At 30.9% G+C, this 22,814-nt stretch overlaps 1 protein-coding gene across 14 annotated transcripts in view; it reads left to right on the plus strand.

Moving 5' to 3' along the window:
- Positions 1–22,814, plus strand: part of LOC412865 (collagen alpha-2(IX) chain) — a 328,107-nt gene that overhangs the window by 297,429 nt on the left and 7,864 nt on the right. For 7 of the 14 annotated variants that reach the window (XM_006564334.3, XM_006564336.3, XM_006564339.3 and 4 more), the window contains 7 exons: positions 706–792; positions 9,069–9,150; positions 9,552–9,646; positions 12,262–12,414; positions 12,734–12,931; positions 21,919–21,948; positions 22,356–22,725. In XM_006564334.3, coding sequence (XP_006564397.1) covers positions 706–792; positions 9,069–9,150; positions 9,552–9,646; positions 12,262–12,414; positions 12,734–12,931; positions 21,919–21,948; positions 22,356–22,725 — 1,015 coding nt within the window. The remainder of the gene's footprint in view (positions 1–705; positions 793–9,068; positions 9,151–9,551; positions 9,647–12,261; positions 12,415–12,733; positions 12,932–21,918; positions 21,949–22,355; positions 22,726–22,814) is intronic. The other 7 variants (XM_006564340.3, XM_006564342.3, XM_026444006.1 and 4 more) reach the window with 2 other exon arrangements.

Below are 22,814 nucleotides of genomic sequence, written 5' to 3' on the forward strand. Positions count from 1 at the left end.
ATATATTTATGTTTAATGTAAAATTGAGAATAAGGTTGTATATTACATAATATTAAGGACAATTAATTATCCTGTTTGTAATGCTCGTATAACATATAGCTCATTACGATACCGATATCGGTGATGCACGTACCACTTAACCATTATCGGTATACGATATGATATCGTTAATGATATTTATACTGCAAATGAAATGTATCTATCTTTTAATCCTATTTCACGAGTATAATATTCTATATTGTGAAATAGAATATTATACGGGAAATAGTGGATAGAAATTTTATGGTGAAGATTTTTTAACAAAATTAAAAAGCATATTAATTTTTAATTCAATTTAATTGTATATTAATTATTTTCAAATTTTCCTTTTATCTTTTCGAATAATTTAACGTTCAATTTAAAGCTAGAAAATTAGATGTTTAACGAATACTTAAGTATAAGTTCTATATTTGCTATTATTTTTCTAATAAAAGATTCACAATATACAGATCACGAATGCCAATTCAAATAATTTAAAATATCTGTCTAAGAATTTTCCCTGTGTTATCCAATATGAACTCAAAATATAAAATCAATAAAATCTGTTATTTTCAATCACACAACATATCTTATCATTAAGCAGAATAAATTTTCATGAAGAGAAAAAAAGAATTCCAATTCCCCTCTCCAATCACTTTTTATTCTAATTAGAAATTTTTTTTATAGTTCGACCAAGATGTGGATCTCGGCTCAGGTGAAATCGATAACGAGGTGATCGATAATGGTTCAGGATTTGATATTAATTTGACAGACGTGAGTTAAATGATGAGTTGAATCAGCTGAAAACTTGTCGCACTCGCTAATTATTTGTTTCGCAAGCAGCATAATCATAATTAATTCCATTAACACGAGAACTTCGTGTCTCAACATTTGTTGTTAAGGAGATACAAACTTCGAATGCACGACAAATTTTAATCAACGATCTTTCGATCTATCGAAAGATCTATGAGAGTTTGAAAAATCCAAACCAGCTGAAAGAAAAGGGGGAAAAAATCTGATTTCAGCTTTCACGCTTGTTAGCTTGTAATTGTCACTAACTTTACAACTAACTAATAGTAACTGAATATAACTGATAACAATTATTGAATTTTTTCTTCTATAAATAACCATGTTTGATAGCAATTCACGCTTAATCATGATAAAGATTCGATTAAAAATGGTGCTTCTATTTTCTAATTGGATTTAACTAATTATGCAATTTAATGCTTTATATTATGAGACTAACTTTGCTTCTTTAATTATTTAAGCGGATATACAAGAACAGAATAATTTAATTAATTAATAATCTTGGATATGTTATTGGTTTTGATAATATGAAAAAATGTTTCAAATAAAAATTGAATGCATTATTAATTATACTATCGAAGTTTTATTTGAAACACTTTTTAATACTGTTAAACATTAAAGATTAAAGCGAGATATTCTATATTAAGTTATTTTGTTCATCTGTATATTTTTATCTCAGAAATTTTTATTATACGATGTGTATATGGAGATGAATATAATAAAAATAATATATTTACATATTCTAATATAAAATAAATCTTTGTATTAGTATAATTCGATGTAAAACAAGTAAAATATATACATTTTTCTCGATCTTGATGAATATGAAAAGTGAAAATAAACAAATCCGTAAATATTTTAAATTTATTTTAAACATAAAATAGCAGGTGACTGAAAGTAAACTAACTTATAAATTTATGGTCGCGTATGACAGCGATGTAAAAGAAAAATTTAAAAATTATGTTGACATGCATTTGCGATGATTAATTAAACAAGAAATAAAAATATTTATTATTCACCAAAAATAATAAATATTTTCCTATATTTATCGAAAATAACCTATTTTAATATATTACTCATATAAAAAGTGAGTGTAATAATCTCTTAAAATCTTAAATTTATTTTCAACATTATCTTTTTCAATGTATCAACAAAATCTGTTAAAATATTATTTCATAAATTTTTCCAAATTATCATCCTGTTTTTGTAACCAAATAATTTATAATTTCGTTCTCTCCCCTCATATTACAACTTATTATTTTCATTGTTTAAAAATAACTCTATGACTAATTTGTTCGAATCATCAAAACGAGATACAAAGTGAAAATGATTGAGAACAAAGGAAACTTTCATTTCGAAACGTTTTAATTGCAATTGTTCGAGTTTATACATATATACGCTTCGACAACTTAGAAAGAATTGTCTGGAGAGTTGTCCAACGTTAGAAGAAGAGCATGTTCGCTTTGTGGGGATAATCTTCGGGAACACTGAGAGTATAATCTTGAAAATTTTGATCTTGATCGTACCGAAAACGATTCTCTCTTAGAAAGATTTCCAAAGCTTTTCACCTTCGTCGTTCCCAGAATTCCTCTTAATCCAAACGAAGATCCATGATGTGACATCCACTTCTCAAACTTAACCAATCTGTATTAAATCTTTTGACGATTAAATTAATTATAACTAAGCTCAAAGAATCGTCGTCTTTAAGTATAAATTATACTCAAGATGGAATATGAGATTTGGATTTTTGAAACGATTGAATATCACTTAAAAGTTTTTGTATTATCAGCTTATTTTAAAGAAAATATTCAGATTAACGATAATTTGAGATTGATAGAAAAGGATGCAATAATTAATGGAGAACTAGTTCAAAAAATTATTCTTATTAATAAAATAGAATATTTTAGCGACAAGAATCTTTTTGTAATTGTAAATTATTGTTTTAGAAAGAAAAATAATGTAGAATTTGAAATTATTGAAAGAGATAGATTAATAAAAAATTTCGAGTGACAAAATTATTTTTTTATAAAATGGAGGAAAGTGTCCATACACGAGAAAGTAGAAACGATCGACGAACTTTTGATTCTCGCCATCTAACCATTCACTTTGCCAATTAGACGATACAATCTAGCTTTGTCCAAGTTAATTTGCCAACTAGAATTGATTTGTCCTTTTGGCCTCGACGGACAGTGTATTCGATTCGACCTTCGAATACTGGCAATGGAAGAGGAACGTTTATCAAGAAGATTCTTCTCGTTTACGACCGAATAAACTCGAATAGACTTCGAAATTGAATAATTGAAACAGGATAATTGAAATAGAATTTAGAAGTTGTTAGAAGATCGTAATGACTTGCAAAGAAAATATGAATTATATTTGAACGAATTATATTTGAATTTGGAAATGAAAAGACAAACTTTCAGTAGAAAAATCGATCATAAATCGGGCATGAGCATAAAATGATATATTCCTCTCTCGTTATCCTTTCTAGAATACGAATAATATTTTTTTAGGCAAGAATGAATTAAAATAATTGTATTTGTTGACCGATTTTATGATTATTTAGCGAAAAAAATATATAAATCAAAATTATTTTGACAAATAATTAATCTTAGGGTCGATTAATCGTTTTTTTTTTTTCTAGAAAAAATACAAAATAATTGTCTAGTCCTAATAAATTTTTTCTCCATTAAAAACAATGTATATTTATCTTATTTTATATTTTCACGTTTCAATTTTTTCGATTATAAAAATAAAAATACGTAAAATAAAGTATACAGGTTACACGTACATCTATAGATATTGAAAGTGTTTACGTTCAGTTATATCCGTTTAATTTCGTTCAAAGGCACATCTCATTAAAGTTTAATTCACGTGACAAATTCATCGTGTTTCAAGCACTCGTATCGTAATAAAATTCCAACAATGTACGATCATCTTTATTATACACACCGGTCAGCAAATATAAACACGCTTTCACCCTTATCTTCCTAACCAGCAATATGCTATCCCACAATGGAACCACTGACAAACAATTCTTCCGCAAAGGGGGAACCGTTGTACACAATTCCTCGCTAGATTTGGCTTTGGTGGACTACTTTCCGCCTGCCTCGTTTAAATTAAGGTTGAAAGGACATACTTTACCCAAATTTTAACGAAGTGCACCACTAAAATGTTTTGTAATTTCGACAAAAAAACTTTTTTGGCACATTGTTATTGTGTCTCTGTTCTGCTGTTCGTATGTTATATGAAATATATTTTGCAATAATGTAAATCTCGTCTATATTATTAAAGTGTTAAACATATTTACATATTTTAAATATATTTCATTTAATATAATATCCATTTTCTCATTTTTTATAAAATAAAAAAAAACAACAAGATTACGATATCTGGAGAAATATTAAACGTTAATAAAAATTATAATTTCTACTAATTTATCAATTCAAGACTTTTCCTTCTTTCAATATAACATTCATTACAATCCTATTCCAAGATAAAATTAATATTTGAGATTAGAGGAAGAATAAGAATTATCGTTCATTCAACTTTTTGACACGAATTTCTCCAGAACGTTCGCGTCAACCGATCTGTCCGTAAAATTCATTCGTATTTCCTATCTTCGTCGACCGTCGAAGGAAAAAAAAAAAAAGAAGATGAAGAAGAAGAAGAAAAGAAAGAGAAGAAAGGAGGGAGGGAGAAAAAGGAAGCCTGAGGAATTTATTTCACCCGTGAAATCCTACTTCAGAAGAAAAGCTCCCGGAACGGAGATGCAAAGACGCAGCCGTGCATGCTGATCAGGATATACCGGGTGAACGAATTCACTGGAACAGCCTGCGGTCGTTCCCGTCATAACGTGCCACGTATTATTGCGATCGGCCATAAGTTTCACCTGTGTGCACTTGTGTGTCGATGCCTTTTGTGCGCTGATGAAACGGTATCCTCTATATTCAACTTGTTCCATTGTTCTCGTTGCGTTAAGAATGGTTATCGATTTGATCTACTTTCAAGTTGTTTCTGTTCTTCGATTCCGTGACCAGAGAATTCCATTTCGGAATCGATAAATTGGCGAAATACAGAAGAATCTCTTAATTATTTTCACTTGAAATGAAACGAATAATAAGGATAGAAAAGAATATTTCATTTTCTCAAGCGACAAGGGAATTCCATTTAGTGTCGTTAAATTAATAAAGATTTCATCGTTCAAGTTATTTTCAGATCAAAGTCAATAATTGTTTGTTTCGTCAATCATTTTTTTTTTACAGATTTATTTATTTATTTAGAAAATATTTTCTGAAAATATTTTTTTAGGATGTCTCAAAAATTGGTTTAATAGAAGTTAATTGCTTTATAAAGACTTTGATAAAGATTAATTTGATATATTTGGATTAAAGATGATCACGACAATTTGACTTAAACTAAGCATTAATTTTAGAGTGTTTAATTCTATTTTATAAACTCTAAACGATAAGAACCATTAATAAAAAACCATTAAATTTCCAAAGATATAAATTGAAACGAAGGAAATTTTTACATTTGCCTATGATTCAATTTACTTAAAAGTAAAGGAAAAAATAATGAAATAGTTTTTCTTCTAGTTTAAATAGTTTCAGATAGCCTCTGATATATAGGCAAATCAGAAAAGACTTCTATAATATGCACAATAAAGAAGTATTTCAGTCAAATTCAATTTTTCTTATAAATGAAAGAATGATTAATTCACTCTTATCCTTGATATTCTAATTCAACTCATAAATATTCGATAATACTAACATTGAAATAAGTATTTTCTTTCCTGCTGCAGTGTTTCAACCTCACATTAATCAAAATTCATTACAACTTTCGCGTCGAAAGTGAATTTCAAATGTAACTGGATAGAAATCAAAGTAGATTTAACTTTCTATCCTCCTATGTTACTATTTTTTAACGACTTTTTTTAAAGTAAAATTAACATATCCAGAATTATATTACAATAAATTCAATATTAATAATTGAATAAAAAATTTGGAACCTTTATTTTTATTTTTACATTGAATCTTCTGTTAATTAATTCTATAAATTAATTAGCAATTCATTTTTTTTTAATTTTTTCTCAGATAAAATACATTAACATTATCTTTAATTGATACATATGTTGATAAGAAGAAAAAAAAGATTATGAAAAAAGAATCCAAAATTCTAAAAAAAGCTTAACAAATTGGATGTAATTTCAATATATATTTTTATTAAGATTTATTAATGATTCTTCTTTGTATATTGATATATCAAACAATTATTTGTTTCATATCACTGTTATATAACGCATTTATACTTTTTTATCTTAAAAATGTAGTTGAGACTATAAAAATATTTAATCTGTAAACAAAATCTAAGTAAAATACATTCTCTCCAAATGAATATTTGCATGCATGCTTTTACTTGTGCGTACTACTAACACGAAATGTAAATTTATTCTTTCTGTATATAGAAAGAAAGACATGAATTACAAATTGTCTCGAACGTGACTTACTAAATATCTATCGATCCGTTTAAAATATTAATTATTAAATAATTCCATTCGTTATTGATCGAGAAAATGAATCGTTGAAAATAATAATCGAAATTTTTGAAAATAAAGGAAAAAGATAAAAGAGAAAATTTTATAAAAAAAAATGAATTAAAATATAAATAGATTCAAGATATAAAAATAGTGAATTCAGTAAATTGCGATCGAGAGTTTTGAAAAAGAAAAATATGCAATGACAATTGTTCAATCAATTCTATATTTTTTTAAAAATTAATTTCAATATAATTGATTTAACTTTTTCAAAAATAAAACAATTAATTCCACGAACAATATTTTTTTTTAATTTTCATCGCAAATTTCTTCAAAAAAATAAATAAAAAAGATTTTTTTTTATCTTCTAATAAAAACTGACTATTTAATTAAATTCAATAAAAAAGGAAATTGCATCTAAATCGTCTTCGTCTTCGTCTTCTTGTAATTAAAACCCTCGATCGAGATTAAGAGAAATTGTCGAACCATTTAATTAATCGTAGATAGAACGAAACGAAAATCTAATCTAAACGAAACAATGAAGCATTGTCTTCCTGTAACAACGTTTTCACAGAAAACGTACAACATCTACAATACAACACAATACTCCCAAACATATCGCGCGCATCTCTATCGATGTTCAAACCGAATCGAAAATAACAAAATAACTAGCAATTTTCGTGAGGAAACGATATTCGATTCGAAATCACTGTTCGTTTACACGGGAGGAAAGGCAATTTTCGCGGCAAATAAAGATTTTTATAGAAAATCGTGGAACCAGTTTCATGTCATCCAAAAGCATCGCTTAAAGGAAGCTAGGGATCGTAAACGCGACGATGTTGTTGCATTATATTTCCCTTGGGGGATTCAAAATCCGCGATACTTTATGTGTGAAAGCTGATATTCTTCAATTTATATTACCATTTGAACGAGCAATTCAAAAAGATAGAAATATATAAAAAAAAATTATTCTAACAATTCATGAATTGTACGTGTGGCGACATCTGTGAGGAATAAAGGAATTAGAATGAACATTAGAAGAAGAAAAATTGAATTCAATCTTTGTTTACCATTTTTAACGCTATCTTGAGATTTTCTAAAATATTAAATGATTTATTTTAATAAATTTTTAAGTAATTCAATTTATACAAATATATTTTCATATTATAATATAAGATATTATTGATTAATTATAAGTGATAAATTTAATTTTCTCATATATTTAATTTACAATTAAATTATTTTTAGAATTGCTGATACATTTTTTAAATTCAACGCACGATATAAAATAAATACAGATAAGTGATGTTGATGACTTCGTAATTAGAACAATTTGAAATATTCAAACAATTTGAATTTATATAAATACGTTATTTAAATAAAGATATTTATATCAGGATCATTATATACATAACCAAATCAAGATCGAGATAAAAAGAATATGTGAGCCGTAAAATCAACGATAAATAACTGTCAAAGTGCGGTTTGGCTCGATAAATCTGCATCGTTGCTAATAATTATTGGAAAGTACTTAGGGCAAATATGTGCTAACCGTTCCGCTTGATTTAACCGAAAGTTCATTAATCACCGTCTACCTGTGCGATATCATTCATTTTTCGAGAGGAAAAAAAGTTCCGACTCGAAAAATTGATCCTTCAATTTTAAATACTCTAATTAATCTTCAAAGGACATATTCGATAGAAACTAAAACTGTTTGATGCCAATAGTCAATCATCCTGAATGAAAAATAGCCGGTTTTTTGTTCCAGAGTGGAGAGTGATTCTTAAAAAGAGCAAAGAAAAAAAGGAGCATTGAAAGCTTCTCTCTTTCTCGATGTAAAACCTTTTAAAAGTCTTTTGTTATACAATATAATGTAAAATATAGTACAACTTTTCTTTTAAAAATTTGTTACGTAAGAAAAGTTTTCTCTTTCTTAAAGAAAATGAAAGTACAATATGATAAAAATATTGTTAAAAATATCGCAGTACACAATGAGTTGCATGCATATATAAGGAGTAGCTGTAAGTAGAAAAGCCTCTCTATGATCGGACACATCTACTCCAACAAGAATATAATAGATATTATTGTTCAATCGTGTATTATTATTTTAGAAATCGTTTTCCCGTAATTATACAAGCTATTTAAAGCTTGAAAAATATTTATCGATAAAATACCTACATAAAAAAATAGCGCAATATTTATTATCAGAAATTTAAAATTGCACAATATTATAACGATAACGAAAAAGATTAATTATTAATTTATTAAGAAAAAATTTAATAATAAATTCCTTCTATTAATTAATACTTAAGAATATTTTTAAAATATTTCTTTGCATTGTTACGTATCACTAATATACAATACATTAATTAAGTATTTCCTTGATGCAACGTTATATTAACCACAAGCTTGATAACAAATTGGTGAAAATGGAGCGATTTCTCTGCTTTTCCATCGCAAATAAATCGACCCAGCGCAACGTGCAATCAATCACGTCCATCCATAAGCGATGAAACTTTTGCGCTGTTCGTTTTTCTTTTCAGCGGTCTCCTCCTCGTTCCTTTCTTTTTATTTTTTTTATTTTTTATTTTTTATTTTCTTTTTTTTTTTATTATTATTTTTTTTCTCGTTCCTTTTTACCATATAACGACATATAAATCACGGTTAGCGTTCTTATTCACCGTTTCTTCTTACCATCCGTTTTCAGATCGGACGAGACGATGACGAAGACAGAAGCGAGGAAAGCAATCCACCGCCATTCATCACACCCCCTCCTCCCAACCCGGACTGTGAGTAATCGCGAGGAATTTGCGAGTTTATTTAATCATAAGATCACAGATAAGAAATATCCTGACTGCTGGCGGCGACGTCGAAATTCCATTAAATGGCGTTTCTTTAATCACCGAGGCTTCGTTACGGGCATCCTTTGTCGATATAACATTCAAAAAGGATCCTCGAGAGAATCCACGATGAGATGAATCGAAATTCCAGAAATATTATACTCCTTTGAATTTCGTATTAAACGATGATTATCTTTGATCAATTTTCTTCTTGGCTCCTTATTGGAGGAGGAAAATCCATTGGTTTTGGTAGTATATCGATCGACAAAGGATACCTATTCCATTATAGATTATATTGGAACGATATATGATAACGATTTGTAACCATGTTCTTTTTTTAAATCTCTTAGACAAGGGACCGAAAGGTGAGAAAGGTGATAAAGGCGACAAGGGTGAGAGCGTTAGGGGACCCCCAGGTCCTCCTGGTCCACCTGGTCAAGATGAGGTAAATAACAAAGTAACGAGATGTGCAATCTTGAAATTATTAACTCTGAATTCGAATATATAATTAGAAAAAACGTAGGAAACATTTTCGATAAATAAATTTTCAATAACATTCTTCCAGTAAAATGAACCAATCACAAAATTGATCGATCTTAAAATTAATATTACATATATGTTCATACATTGGTTCTCTTGTTAAATACAGGATCATGAATAAAGAATATTCATCATTCTAAACGAACTTACACGTACACAGCATGTTGTTACATTTTAGTCGCATCGGCTTAAAACATTTCGATAATTCAAAAAATAATTAACATCGATATTCAAAGCGGTTTTAAACTCGCCCATGTCATCCTGTGCACACTAATTCATTAATTTCCATCCGTTCTAAAATCGTGGAATTAAATTTAAGGTAGGATTTAAAGTCGACTCGTATCCAGAAACGTAGGTACGACTGTAGCACGTAGAATGCATAAATGTCCCCCGTATAATTTATGCAAATTATACACCGAACTATATTATATACCACCTAGTATATCGCATGTGTTATACCGGTTATGTACGTATCGTACAGTACCAAAGATGTTCCATTAGCAATCCTTACACACAAACCGTTGGACTTCCAGCTGTAATAGCTCAGTAGTCTATACACGTATAAAGACAGGCCTGAATGCGTTGCGCATATTACAGGATCGCGCGTTTGCATTTCGCTTACGACCGTATTGTTTTCATACGAAAGAATGAATAAGCGTGTGGCCTAAATACCGGGCAAGTTGAAACTTTTCAAATCAAATGTCGAAAAAAAAAAAAGAATTAAACGGACTTATATAGTTGGAACGATATTCGTTCGAGGAAAGTGGGCAGAAATTAGAATAGAAGAAGAAGAAGGGAAAAAAAGAAAGAAAAAAAAAAGGAATTATTGTTGGTTGCGCGAGATTTTGCTCGTTTGGCTTCGTCTGTGAAATATTATAAGGCAAGTGTGTTTGTTGGAGTTTCATTATAATAAATGAATAATAATTCAGTAGTAAGCACACGTATTAAGGGAGACGGCGGCGTATGTATCGATTTAACGTTATTCCGTAGGCTTGTTGAAATGGTATTCATCTTTTATAATGGAGTAATGACGGCAGTTTACCGTGGATTATGAATGCCGCAATTCGTCGGACATAACGAGGGAATATATTTTCATAATTTAAGACACTTTTTTTCATCGGGAATTAGTTACGCGTGATAATCTTGCTTTATTCATTGCTGAAACGCTGTGTAAAGGGTTTTTATAAATTCGTGATTGATTCTTATTGTGTGGGGGAAAAATTATTTGTTGCAATGAGAATTTTACCTATTCTCAATTTTTTGTTATCTTTTTCGAAATATAAAATATATAAAAAAAAAAATAATTGAATTATTTTTCACATAGATTTCAAATCACATATGATTTTTGTAATCGATTTTATAATTAAAATTTCTATTTTCGAATTATCTTTCATTTAAAATGTGAAATTTATACAGTAAAATAAAAGAAATATATTTTCTTTCATATGAATAATGAATAAATTTCAAATTATTAGGATATCATTCGGTTTATAATATCTTTTTGATTAAAATTTGTTTCATTTTTCATTTTTCATTACCTTTTATAAAACATAAGAGATTTAAAATGAAACGACTAATGAAAAAATTCTTTTTTTCTTTTATAAATTTTGACTTTTTTAAAAAATAACTACATCATCAATTGTTACAAAAGTTAGAATTTCTTTTTTTTTTGTTTAAACAATAAATTATAAAATTAATGTTTTTATAAAATTGGATATATAAGAATCTGCACTTAATAGTAATGAAGAACTTGGGCTAGAAATCTCTCATTATTCGAGAACTACGTATTTCGGCAATAATAATTCAGTAGCGTGGATATGAAGCGAGGTTGAATACATTCCAATCTGAAATCACTCATTTATCTTACTACTCGAGCAAGCCAATTTAGCCAGCATGTTGAAGTACTAGTAACCACTGCATGTAACATTGATTACAGAGGAACTCCTTTCATAATATTCACTATCTTTCGAAATTATCAATATACAGATACGTATAGAATTACATTTGTTTAACGCCTGATGCATTCAACCCCTGACTCGATACAGTGATCAATTTTTGGTGTTCGCATAACGTTTGAATAATCACAATCAATACCATTGAGAAACCAAAGATCAAGTAATTATCGAAATAATTTTCCACATTTTATTCTTTTTAATAAATACCAAAAATTTAACACTGCGATTTAAGATTAAAACAACGAGTAAAACGCTGTTTCCACGCACCTTGTATCATTGTAATAATTTTATTAATTTATAATTTTGTAATTTAATAATTTTCCTGGCAACGTTTAGTTTATAATAGATGCATTAGCAATCGCAAGCGTTAAATCGCTTATCGCTGAGATTATCCACGGAATCATGCATACAATGTAAATGAACAATTACAAAATGCCAGGATGGAAGTTTTGTTATCCTCCAGTAATTCGATTACCCGTTAGTAACCCGCCACCGCACGTAACAAAGTTTACCCTTCGTAGAGAGTGTATATATTTGCAATGACAGACTGATCAAAATGCTGCAGGGTCCGCCAGGGAAGAAAGGAGAACCCGGCACGTGCACCTGCAATGCAACAGCCCTGATGGCATCCTTTACGATGCCAAAGATGATCCAGGGACCGAAAGGAGAACAAGGGGTGCCGGGGCAAGAAGGAAAACAAGGCCAAATGGGGTTGACGGTATTGACGCTTTGTAAAAACCAGACTCTTCGTAATAAAAAAAATAATAATAATGATAATTCAATAATGTCAACGGCGAATAACATTATGTCAAATAAAGAATATTTCTCTATAGACCAAACTGCAACACCAAATAATCCCTCCAATACCCCATGTTAATGCAAACCTATGTTTTAATTTTATGTAAATATCGATTTTATATAAGCGGGATATAAATCCTCGAGCGAAGATGTCGTTTTTCTTAAAATGTTTATTAATAATTAACGCAAAGGAGTGATTCTGATGAAGTAATAATTCGTGCAAACGAATAATTGTGCAGGGTGTTGCTGGGCCACCAGGAGAGAGAGGACTAGAAGGACCACAGGGGCCCAAGGGAGATAAAGGTGACGTGGGAATACCGGGACCGGAAGGTCCTCAAGGGCAAAAAGGAGAACCTGGCCGCGATGGAATACCAGGGGAAAAGGGCGCTCAAGGACCACCAGGCCCCCCAGGAAAAGGAGAATTCTCCGGATACGATGTAAGTAACGATATCTCATCTTGGAATGAATAATTCGATATTCATATCAAGACAAATTTACGAACGGTATATTATTTTCTAACTCGGGACTCTTATTAAAAAAATAGAAAAGAACGTTAGATTTTTTTTATTCATTATTATTAAGGAGAGTGATGCTACTACTAGCTTCGTATTATATTTTTTTATCGATACAATTTCGAAAAATTATGAAAAATTCAATTGAACTATACACAAATTCCCGATGCCAAATACATTTAACTCATTACGCTCGAAGAACACTCAATCAGAGGTTCATCCTGTCCATCATAAACCCTTTCAATTATCGTTCCAACGCGCTCACGATAACTGAATTTACATCCCTAAGTTGAATCTATTCCAGCTATAAACGCGTGCGCGTTCGAGTCCAATATAAACTAGTCCGATTCCCCGTATATCATGGACTGAGAGCCATTCCCAAGCAAACAGGAATATTAAGCAAACGAAATAAACAATACACAGCTTTGTGCCATTAATTTCTCCGTTGTTCTCGCAAGATGCTAGGAAAATTTCCAACCGTGAATCGCGTCTCTCTTTATTCATCTCACGACGTATCCCACGTATGTACGATACAACTCGTGTTTCGTTCATGAATACTCCATTAGTCTATGAAATTGATAAAATCCCTGAATGCTTGTGGCCTTTACTACTCGTTCTTAAACTACGTACTATATGATAATACTTCACTAATATATATATTAGTGAAATTTTAAAATTATTACTAATAATTTTAAAAATATAGAAAACTTTTATATAATTGCTTTTCGAGTTGGTTTCCAACATTTGCATTTATCGATGGAAACAAATCAAATTCAATTTTAACCTATATTTGTAAATATTCTATTCGAAAATGTGATTTCTCTTATTCTAATTAATAATTAATATAACTTCTCTTGAATATCTTTAAATAGATTAAACTACGTGAAATTCTTTCAAAATGCATAATTTTTCTCTACAAATATCTACGAGGAATTCCATTAAACGTTATTCTTACCAGATTTATTCAAATTATTCGTTATTCAAAAGAATCTGGCACATATGAGTGCGATATCATGTACCAATGAACTTAAAATATTTCACGTATGCCTGACATATCATGTATACGTACTACTTGCATTCTTAATAATATTAGATTCCAATGAAACCTTATTATCTGCTAACTTGCATTTGTTAAAATTATTAACATATCAAGATCTTATATTTTATTTATCACATAAAATTATTAAATCAATACCAGAATATCTATTTATTTCTATTCCAAAATATATACCAATTGTCCAATATTTACGAGAAACTCAACGCATAATCTCAAACCTTTCGAACGTACGCGAGTTTGACGTTTGAAAAATCCCATTTTTGCATATACAGAAGCTGTATGAGAAACTAATGTCCCTCTACATGCAACTAGACAAGTCGTCCCGTGTGCACATTACTTGGGAGAAGTTGCACGTTTTTACGACGACAGTCGGTCGCAACTGTTCCCAGTTGTTCCAAGCAAGAAGGGGCAAGAAATTCGTTGAATGGAAATACGTAGAACGCGATATCAGCTCACGGGGAATAAGTAACCGTGCACGTAATAAAGGCGGAACCCCCTGTGTCCACCTTCTTTCCTTCCTTCGGTTCTATTCTTTCGCCACCCCTTCTTTTGCCCGCCCCTCCTCCCTTCCTCTCTGGGCAACTAACCACCTCGCCCACATCCTTTTCTCTCGTCGTATACTTCCCTCTGGTCGAGCAAAGAAAAAAAAAGAACCGGAAAATCCCGAGAAGAAACCGCTACTCGTATATCCGCGAGCTTAACGTTTCTCGTGCACCGCAATGCATCGGTGAACATGCGACGTCGGATGACCTGCGGTGGCTGCAGAAAGTATTTGCATGCAATTGTATTTCTTATAACTTGTTTAAATACTAATCTTCGCGAAAGTATATAGTTTTACTGTTGTTACATGTTTTGCACGTTTTACATAATAAATTTCAATAATAAAAGAATGCTTCTGCATTTAATAGACGATTCAATGTAAAAAATAATATGATTAGTTGAAAAGAAATGTGCAGTGATATAATAATTTAGAAAATGATACGATAATTATATTGTAAATGTGTCGATTGTGATGGATCCTCTTTGCAAATATATCGAAAATCGTGTGGTTTCATAAAATATATTGCAAATTTGTATTAGTTATTTTTTGATTATCGTTATTTAATATTATTTTTTTTTATAAATTGAATCTTCCAATTTTCCAAGGATATATGCAAATATCCTTTCTACGATCACTGTATTTCGAGGTGTAGAAAGAAATTATATAAGTGAAGAAACATAGGAAGTTGATGCTTCCTTTTGAAAAATGAATAGTCCGTAAAGTGTCCGTATTCCACGAGCGTAATATGACGTGTGCATTTGAAAAACGTATCTCTGAAAACGTTGCTTTGTTACACATCCCCTATGAAATTTCTACAAACTTCCTTTATTACCCAGCTTTGTTTGTTTCGCATTGTTGCCTCGCGGAAAAGGCTGTATTATTTATTCCGACTGTGATCGAGAGGATGGAAAGTTCCCTTCGTGATAAACAGATTTTAACCTGTTAACTAATCGCGACAATTTTCGAGGGAATGGAAGGGCGGAATAGAGATGAGATTTGAATAATAGCGAAACGGGGAGGACGCGATGGAATACTACGAGAGGATTTTCGAATAGAGGTATGCTTTGAATATGTGATAAAGAGACATGTATATAATTCGAATATATGTTCAATATTTTTGAAAATAACAATTTTTTAAATATATGAATTGAATTTTTTATTAGTAGACAATTGGATGGATTCTTCTGCGATTTCATATCTTTATGAACATATCGAACGATTAAAATCACGTACAAAATGTAAAAAAAAAAAAAAAAAGAAGAAGAAGAAAACGAAATACGAATCAAGAAAAATTACATTATTTTCTTGTACAAACAAGCATATATACGTCTAGCAATTCAAAGGGATGGAATTCTCTAGGACGATAACGATCCAATGAAATTATTATCACGATACCTGCAATCATAGTCGGCGGCAGAAGTGGCACGATTTTCCGTACTTTTCCTTTTAACGTTCCTTTTACTTTTTGCTTTTAACGTACTTGGAAACGAACAAAGCTCTTTCCGACGTTTCAACAATTAGCAGCCGAGATCAGGTACGCTCGTTTCGCGGTGTAACATTTGGAAGTGTGCCATCGGCAAGAGTGGAACGAGAAAAGAAACAATCTGAATGAAATGTATGATTTTTTCGCGAATCAACCGTTTGGATACGTGGTAAAAATAAATCTTGAGAAATAATAGGATCCATGAGTTTAATATTAAATGATAATTTCCTCTTTTTTTTTTTTTTAGAAATATTTTATTTGTATAGAGTTTTAGAATTTGTTAAATATTTTTAATTCGATATTCCTCTAGAAAAATTATTAGAAATTTTTCCTAAAATTGTATTTATTTCATTGAAAATTGAAAATTAAAATTAAAACTTTCGCTTAATTATGAATTACGAGTATAAATCTTTTAAAATCTTCTAATATTTTATTAAAAATTATACCTCGTTTAATCTAGATACGTACAATTTTTAAAATATCGAAAGAAATAAGCTCAAGATTAAAATAAACGATCGCATTAATACAAATTTAAAATCAATCTATGTATATGTATACAAGGAAGCGTTAAATATTGCTTGATAATGTTTTCGATGAATTTTAAATAAATGAAATATAGGATTGAATTGTAATACATCTGTCGATAAACAAGAAATGTTATCGATTTTATTTATTATTTTTTTTTTTTCGTAAATTCGAATAATTTCAAATATATACCGTGTGTAGATTTATTACAGTAATAATATAACTATTGCACGTTTCGGTTAATAGCAGCATGGTAAAAATAAGAACTGTGGAGGAGAATTTATCATGGTCGTCCACGATGAATTATGCTTACGAAAGTTGAACTGTGCATAATTTCGGCTACGTCATATACGGTAGATAATTCTTAAATTTACTGCATTTAATTACGTGAATTTTAATAGAATCCTACAAACTTCGTATATAATTCTCTTCGCGTACAAATTCATCTTGTTCCAGTGTACATTTATGAATAAAAAATAAAAATATCTAAAATATACATTAGACAAGATACCTACTAAAAATGTTTCCTCGTGTAATACAAATCGAGATTTTTTGTTTATTTGAAAAAAATAATTAAAAATTGCAATTGTTTCTAAATGCTTTCGAAAATGAATTTCCTCTTTTCTAAAATATCTTGTCTTTTAAATAGAATTCTCGAATATATAGTTCATACATATACTTTCTCAATAAATAATATTTTAATAATCAAAGAATGTTTTCCCTAAAAAATTTATCTTTAAATTTATCTATAATCAACTTTTCTTAATCTCTCCGATTAATTATGAACGAAATTTATAAAAAATTCTCTTGAAATATAAATTATATAAAGAAAATTATATATAATAAAACTGATTCTATATTCCTATCGTAAATTCTATTCTTGGAAACGTGAAATCCTGGAAATCTGTAAATAACTTATTATCATTTCAATTAAATGTATTCTCTTTATTAAATCAAATAATCTTCCAAAATTATGCAAATTCCATTCCAAATTTAATTCCAATGATCAATCCTATTAGAAAATTAAATATCTCCAATCAAAGAAACGATAAAGATAAAGGAAATAAGCAATTTTCACTTGTCGAAACAACCGGACGAGTAACGAGATTAAAATTTGATCGATCTCGAAGCACGCCATGGAGGGGAATAAAATATTCATAATATTTTAAGCTCGATCTATAAAACACGCAACACTAACACAAGCGAACGTGGCCTGAAGAATATTCCAGTCGCGAGAAAAGTTTCGAGAAAGAGATATTGAGATCGTGCAACCCCTATTGCACCCTCTACTTGTACCCGTGGTATTCTTACAGCGTCGCGCGATGGTAAAAGATTCTCCCCGGCGCAAGAAAGCCCTGTGTGAATAATACTTTCCGTGCGCGGTATTCTGCGTGAGATTTTTCAAAAAGATGTCACGTATTTTCCCCGGGAACACATGTTGCAAAATCGTAAACCAGCAAGATGTCTATCCTATCTCGCCATCGTTATATTAACGCGAAGTAAATTTTAAGGGGGTACGAAATTAGTTCCCTTTGGAATCGGGAATATTAAAGTTCTTGTAATAATATGGCACAATTAATGGTATTTTTTTTTATAATGGAATACTAATATTATTGGAAGTTGGTTTCGAGTTAAGTTTTGAAATTAGAACTTGGATGTCGAATTGAACGAAGTTAAGAGTGGAAAATTATAAGAGATAGTAGATGAACCGTTTTCAATGTTTTTTTTTTTAATGAATTTCAATCTGATTGATTAAAATTTTTTAAAAGGCTCGTCGATTATATGTTAGAAGAAGAAATTTTTTAATAAAATTATTATTACAGAGTTATCAAAGAGATAGATATAATTTGTATTTATTTTTATGAATTTAAATTACTATATGATCCAATATGTCGCTAAGAAATCTATCTTATTCCTTATTATTCCTTCGATAAAAAAGGATTTTTTCAAAAATAGTCACTCTTAAAATCTTCACACTCTATCTAAAAAAAAAAATCCATTCTCTCTCGATACCAAAGATCGTCTACAGAAACTAACATCCAACGCGTTAATTTTAAAAATTGTCATTCGAAAAATTCATCAAACATCGCGAAGAGGTTCGAATTAATTAAAAATCGCTCGCTTGAACCAGCGTGTAGAACAAATCGAAGAAACTGGATGAAAACCGCTCGACTTTTCGCTCCCCGCGGAGAATTTTGCAACCTTGGATAGGAATCTCCGACAAGCCAAGTATCTTACTTTGACTCCGAAGTGTTATTTTACGTGAACAGGTGCCGGTTCGTGCTCCAACGATTTCCCCTGAGAATACAGAAAGCAATTTCTAGGCTAGTGGCGGCCAGGTACGGCAGGTGAGTGACTGGTGGGTGTTGGGTGTTGCTTAGCAAGATGTTCGTCGTCGAACACTGCACACATTTCGTCGGTTACACGAAAATGTCGTCGTATTGCCAATTGTAAATACATTGTCCGATTCCGGACCATAAAGATGACAGATCTGAATGATGTAAAGAGGGGGAGGGATTATGCTTGTTCCATAGTTTTGGTTTCTTAGATCGTTGGAAATGTATTTCGCGCATATATCGAGGAAAGGAAATGAGAATAGATACGAACATGTATTTTCTATATGGTAGAACTTCGATTAATACGATGAGTCTAAAAATGGAAATCTATTCTTGTTATATATTCTCATCGTCGAATTGAATATCATTGAGTGATGAGAAACGATTTATTTATACGTATATGATCTGATCATTCGTAGAATAATTTCGGCAAGAATATATTATTGTGTTTGTTATACATTTACGTTTAAAATTTTCAAACGGGTCTTCTGAATGAAAGAAATTTTATTTTTATTAATTATTTTATTTTATACATCGTATAGTTATAAAAATATATATATTCACCTATTAATTAAATGTCAAAAATGTATATAACGCGTTTTTATAAATTTCCACTTTAAATCTTCCAACATCGAAATATTAAATATGCTTTAGAAAAACAGTAAAAATTAATGCAACGTGATACAGGAAGAATTATTTTTAAGGAGGAAAAAATTGAAGGATCGCGTAATGAGAATATTATCAGATAATCTTTCACAATCAATTATTTTCGCATCGCATAATTTAAAAAAATAATAATAGCCTTCGATTAATTACATTATTGTAATCATAAGAGATTGATTATAATTTTATTATAATCGTCCATAACAGTCTGTAATGGTTGATCGTTCGCAGTAAGGTCATCATGAGAATGATGCAATTTAATGTCATCCATACTAAACGCCGTCGTTCCACCGACGTGTTCCGTGTTACACGTAGGTTAATTGAGTGTGCTAACCTAACATTGCGACCAGAGGAATATTTCAGATACTCATTTTCATGGGTTGGAAGGTGTTACATCATTCCCAATTTGAATAATTGTATCGCACGAACGTTTGGAAGAGATCTATCAGTTTTATTAGATCGAACCGTTATATGTGCCAGAAATAGAGAGATATTTGCTGAAGATATTCAATATCCTTATCGAAAATTTATTCAGTATCCATTTTGTCTTCGAAAAATTAATGTATTATTATTATCATTGATTTATCGGATCGATTGACAAACAAAGATGTTTGTCTTTTCTAGTTATCTTTGCTTTTTTCTTTGATTATAATCGAATAAATTTATAATATATATTATTATTTATAATATTATACGACTTCTGATAATTTTACATGAAATTTCGTACTTCTTTCAAACCATTCTTCGAAACGTGCTTCGATTCGAAAATCAATCAATTTTATTCCATCGAATTATCTCTCCCCGACTCCTCTGATCGCTTCATATCTACTTAGAATATACTCCATCCACGTATATACACTCCAACCGGATAAAAGAGTAGGAATGAAAGATACCTCGAGTTGAATACGTGGCTCTCAATAGGCAAAGAAAGTCTGGAAGTTCGAAACCAGTCGGTAGAAAAGCTTTAAGAAACTTGGCGTGACGTATAAGCAAGCGATCGGTGGCGTTGATAAATAGGCGTTCAGAGACGTTTCGTGCAAAGATAGATAGAAGAGAGAAAGAGAGAAAAAGAGAAAAGAAGGGGATGAAAAAAAAATAAAAAGAAACGTTCGATTCGTTTGCGGTTCTGACGAAAAACTGAGACTTGTAAACTTGATCGAATAAACGTGTGTCCATCGGTTGGAATGTTCATCGACAAAATTAAACATGATATTGATCAAAGTTTTTCACTCTCGAAAACGGAATCTCAATAGATATATCTGTTCTCTCTTTTTTTTTTCTTTTTTCGTTTCTCGGTTGTTTTTTTTTTTTTTTTTTTGGCACGAGCGAAAATTTCGTTTGACCATCCTCATTGGTTAATTCCCACCGATACGCCATTTGAAAAACGTACGACTTCATCGTTTGATAAATATTCGACTGGATGCGATTGTTACAATCACGAATATATAAATATTGGCTCGCGTAATGCTTGCGTGGTGAAATATTTTTTTATCGATAGACGAATTAAGAATTCGTTGGGAATAGTTGGACCGTTCTATTTGCGATTGCGTGGTGGAAGAATATCGAGTTGGAATATTGAATTGGAATATATTTGCTTATGTGGAATAAAGATTTTTTTTTTGTGTGTGTTTCGCAGAAAAGTAAAATTGTTGTAATAAAAAAAATATATTTGGAGTTAGTTATTACAGTAATTTAATATTATTTGATGTTATATTTTTATCATTGCATAAGGAAAAATATTTGTTTATATAGAACAAAATATTTTATTTCATATTAGAAATAAAAAATTCTTATAGTAAATTATATTTCTAGATATATTATTATTTAAAAGAGTATATGCGATGCAACCATTTAGCAAATAACTATTCAATTCTTCTTTGACAGACTATTTTCAAAACGACAAGTAATCTAAAATCAGACACAATCATAAATTTTAAATGCATATTTATAGTTTCTTTCCATTTTCGACAAAGCATCATAAATGTCACAAGATATTCGAGGAATATATATTCAAGAAATGAGTTTCCTTTCCCGAAACCACAGAGTGCTTTTGAGCACAATTCCTTTCCTCATCGAGTAATTCGCGCGTGACATAAGTTATCGATAAAAGGATATCGGTCAGATGTTTGCAAAGCAAACAGGCATCGGGAACGGGATAATAGTTCGATTGAACATTGGAGACGATTGTCCATCAACGATTGTACGATACAAACGAGGAGAGGAGGTCGGATCGGTCCGACTGCTTTTAGGTTTACGATCTTATATCAATGATTAAACAGAGAAATTTCGGCTATTATGCGCATGCAGCCCAGTTGGAAACCTCGGGGCATTTATAGGGTGAGTAATAGTTCCATATTTAGAGCAACTTTGGTACGAAAGCTTCTTTCGAGATTGTGCTACGAGGCATTCCTCGTCTTGCGCTCTCTGCGGCGGGCGAGAAATTTATCGCGTAACTTTATGATGAATTTCGCACGACAATTCCGTTACCAGATCTTTCTCCCTTTTGTATTTTAAAACACGTCGTATATTTCGAGAATATTTTAACGCGATAACGTCGCCATTTCAAAAATTATATCCTTCAATGTAAAATTTGAAGAGAAAGAAATTCTAAAATTTTGCAAATTGCGTACTGATATTGGAAGGAATATATTTGAAAACTTATTTCCAAATCTTCTTCTAATATCAAATAATAATACTAATAATAATAACGTTTCCAAAACTCGAGCAAAGATGATTGTCTTCAGACGGAAGGCATCACGATGAGACCAGGACTACCAGGGCAGAAAGGCGAGGCAGGCCTTCCAGGAAGTCCAGGACCAAAAGGAGAGACGGGAATCGCTGGTGCCAAAGGTAACAAAGGCGAGCCAGGTCACAAAGGCGCGAAAGGAGATCACGGGAATGAGGGTGCTCGAGGAATTCAAGGATCGAAGGGTGAACCTGGTGCACCGGGAGCGCCGGGTCTCCCTGGTGCGCCAGGTGAGAATGGAAGGCCAGCCGAAAAGGGCGATAAAGGAGACACAGGACCAGAAGGGAAGCCAGGCCCCCCGGGAGCGCCTGGACCGCCAGGATTGCCTGGATTAAGCGGTCCTGGAGGGGTAAACGTTGGAGAATCGAGTAAGAATTATTATCTCATAATTCATTTACAATTGTCCATTATACAAAGAAATAATTGAATCAACATATTTTTAAATATGATAATTTTG

This window comes from Apis mellifera, linkage group LG11 (genome assembly GCF_003254395.2).
Source record: "Apis mellifera strain DH4 linkage group LG11, Amel_HAv3.1, whole genome shotgun sequence".
Taxonomy (NCBI): Eukaryota; Metazoa; Arthropoda; class Insecta; order Hymenoptera; family Apidae; genus Apis; species Apis mellifera.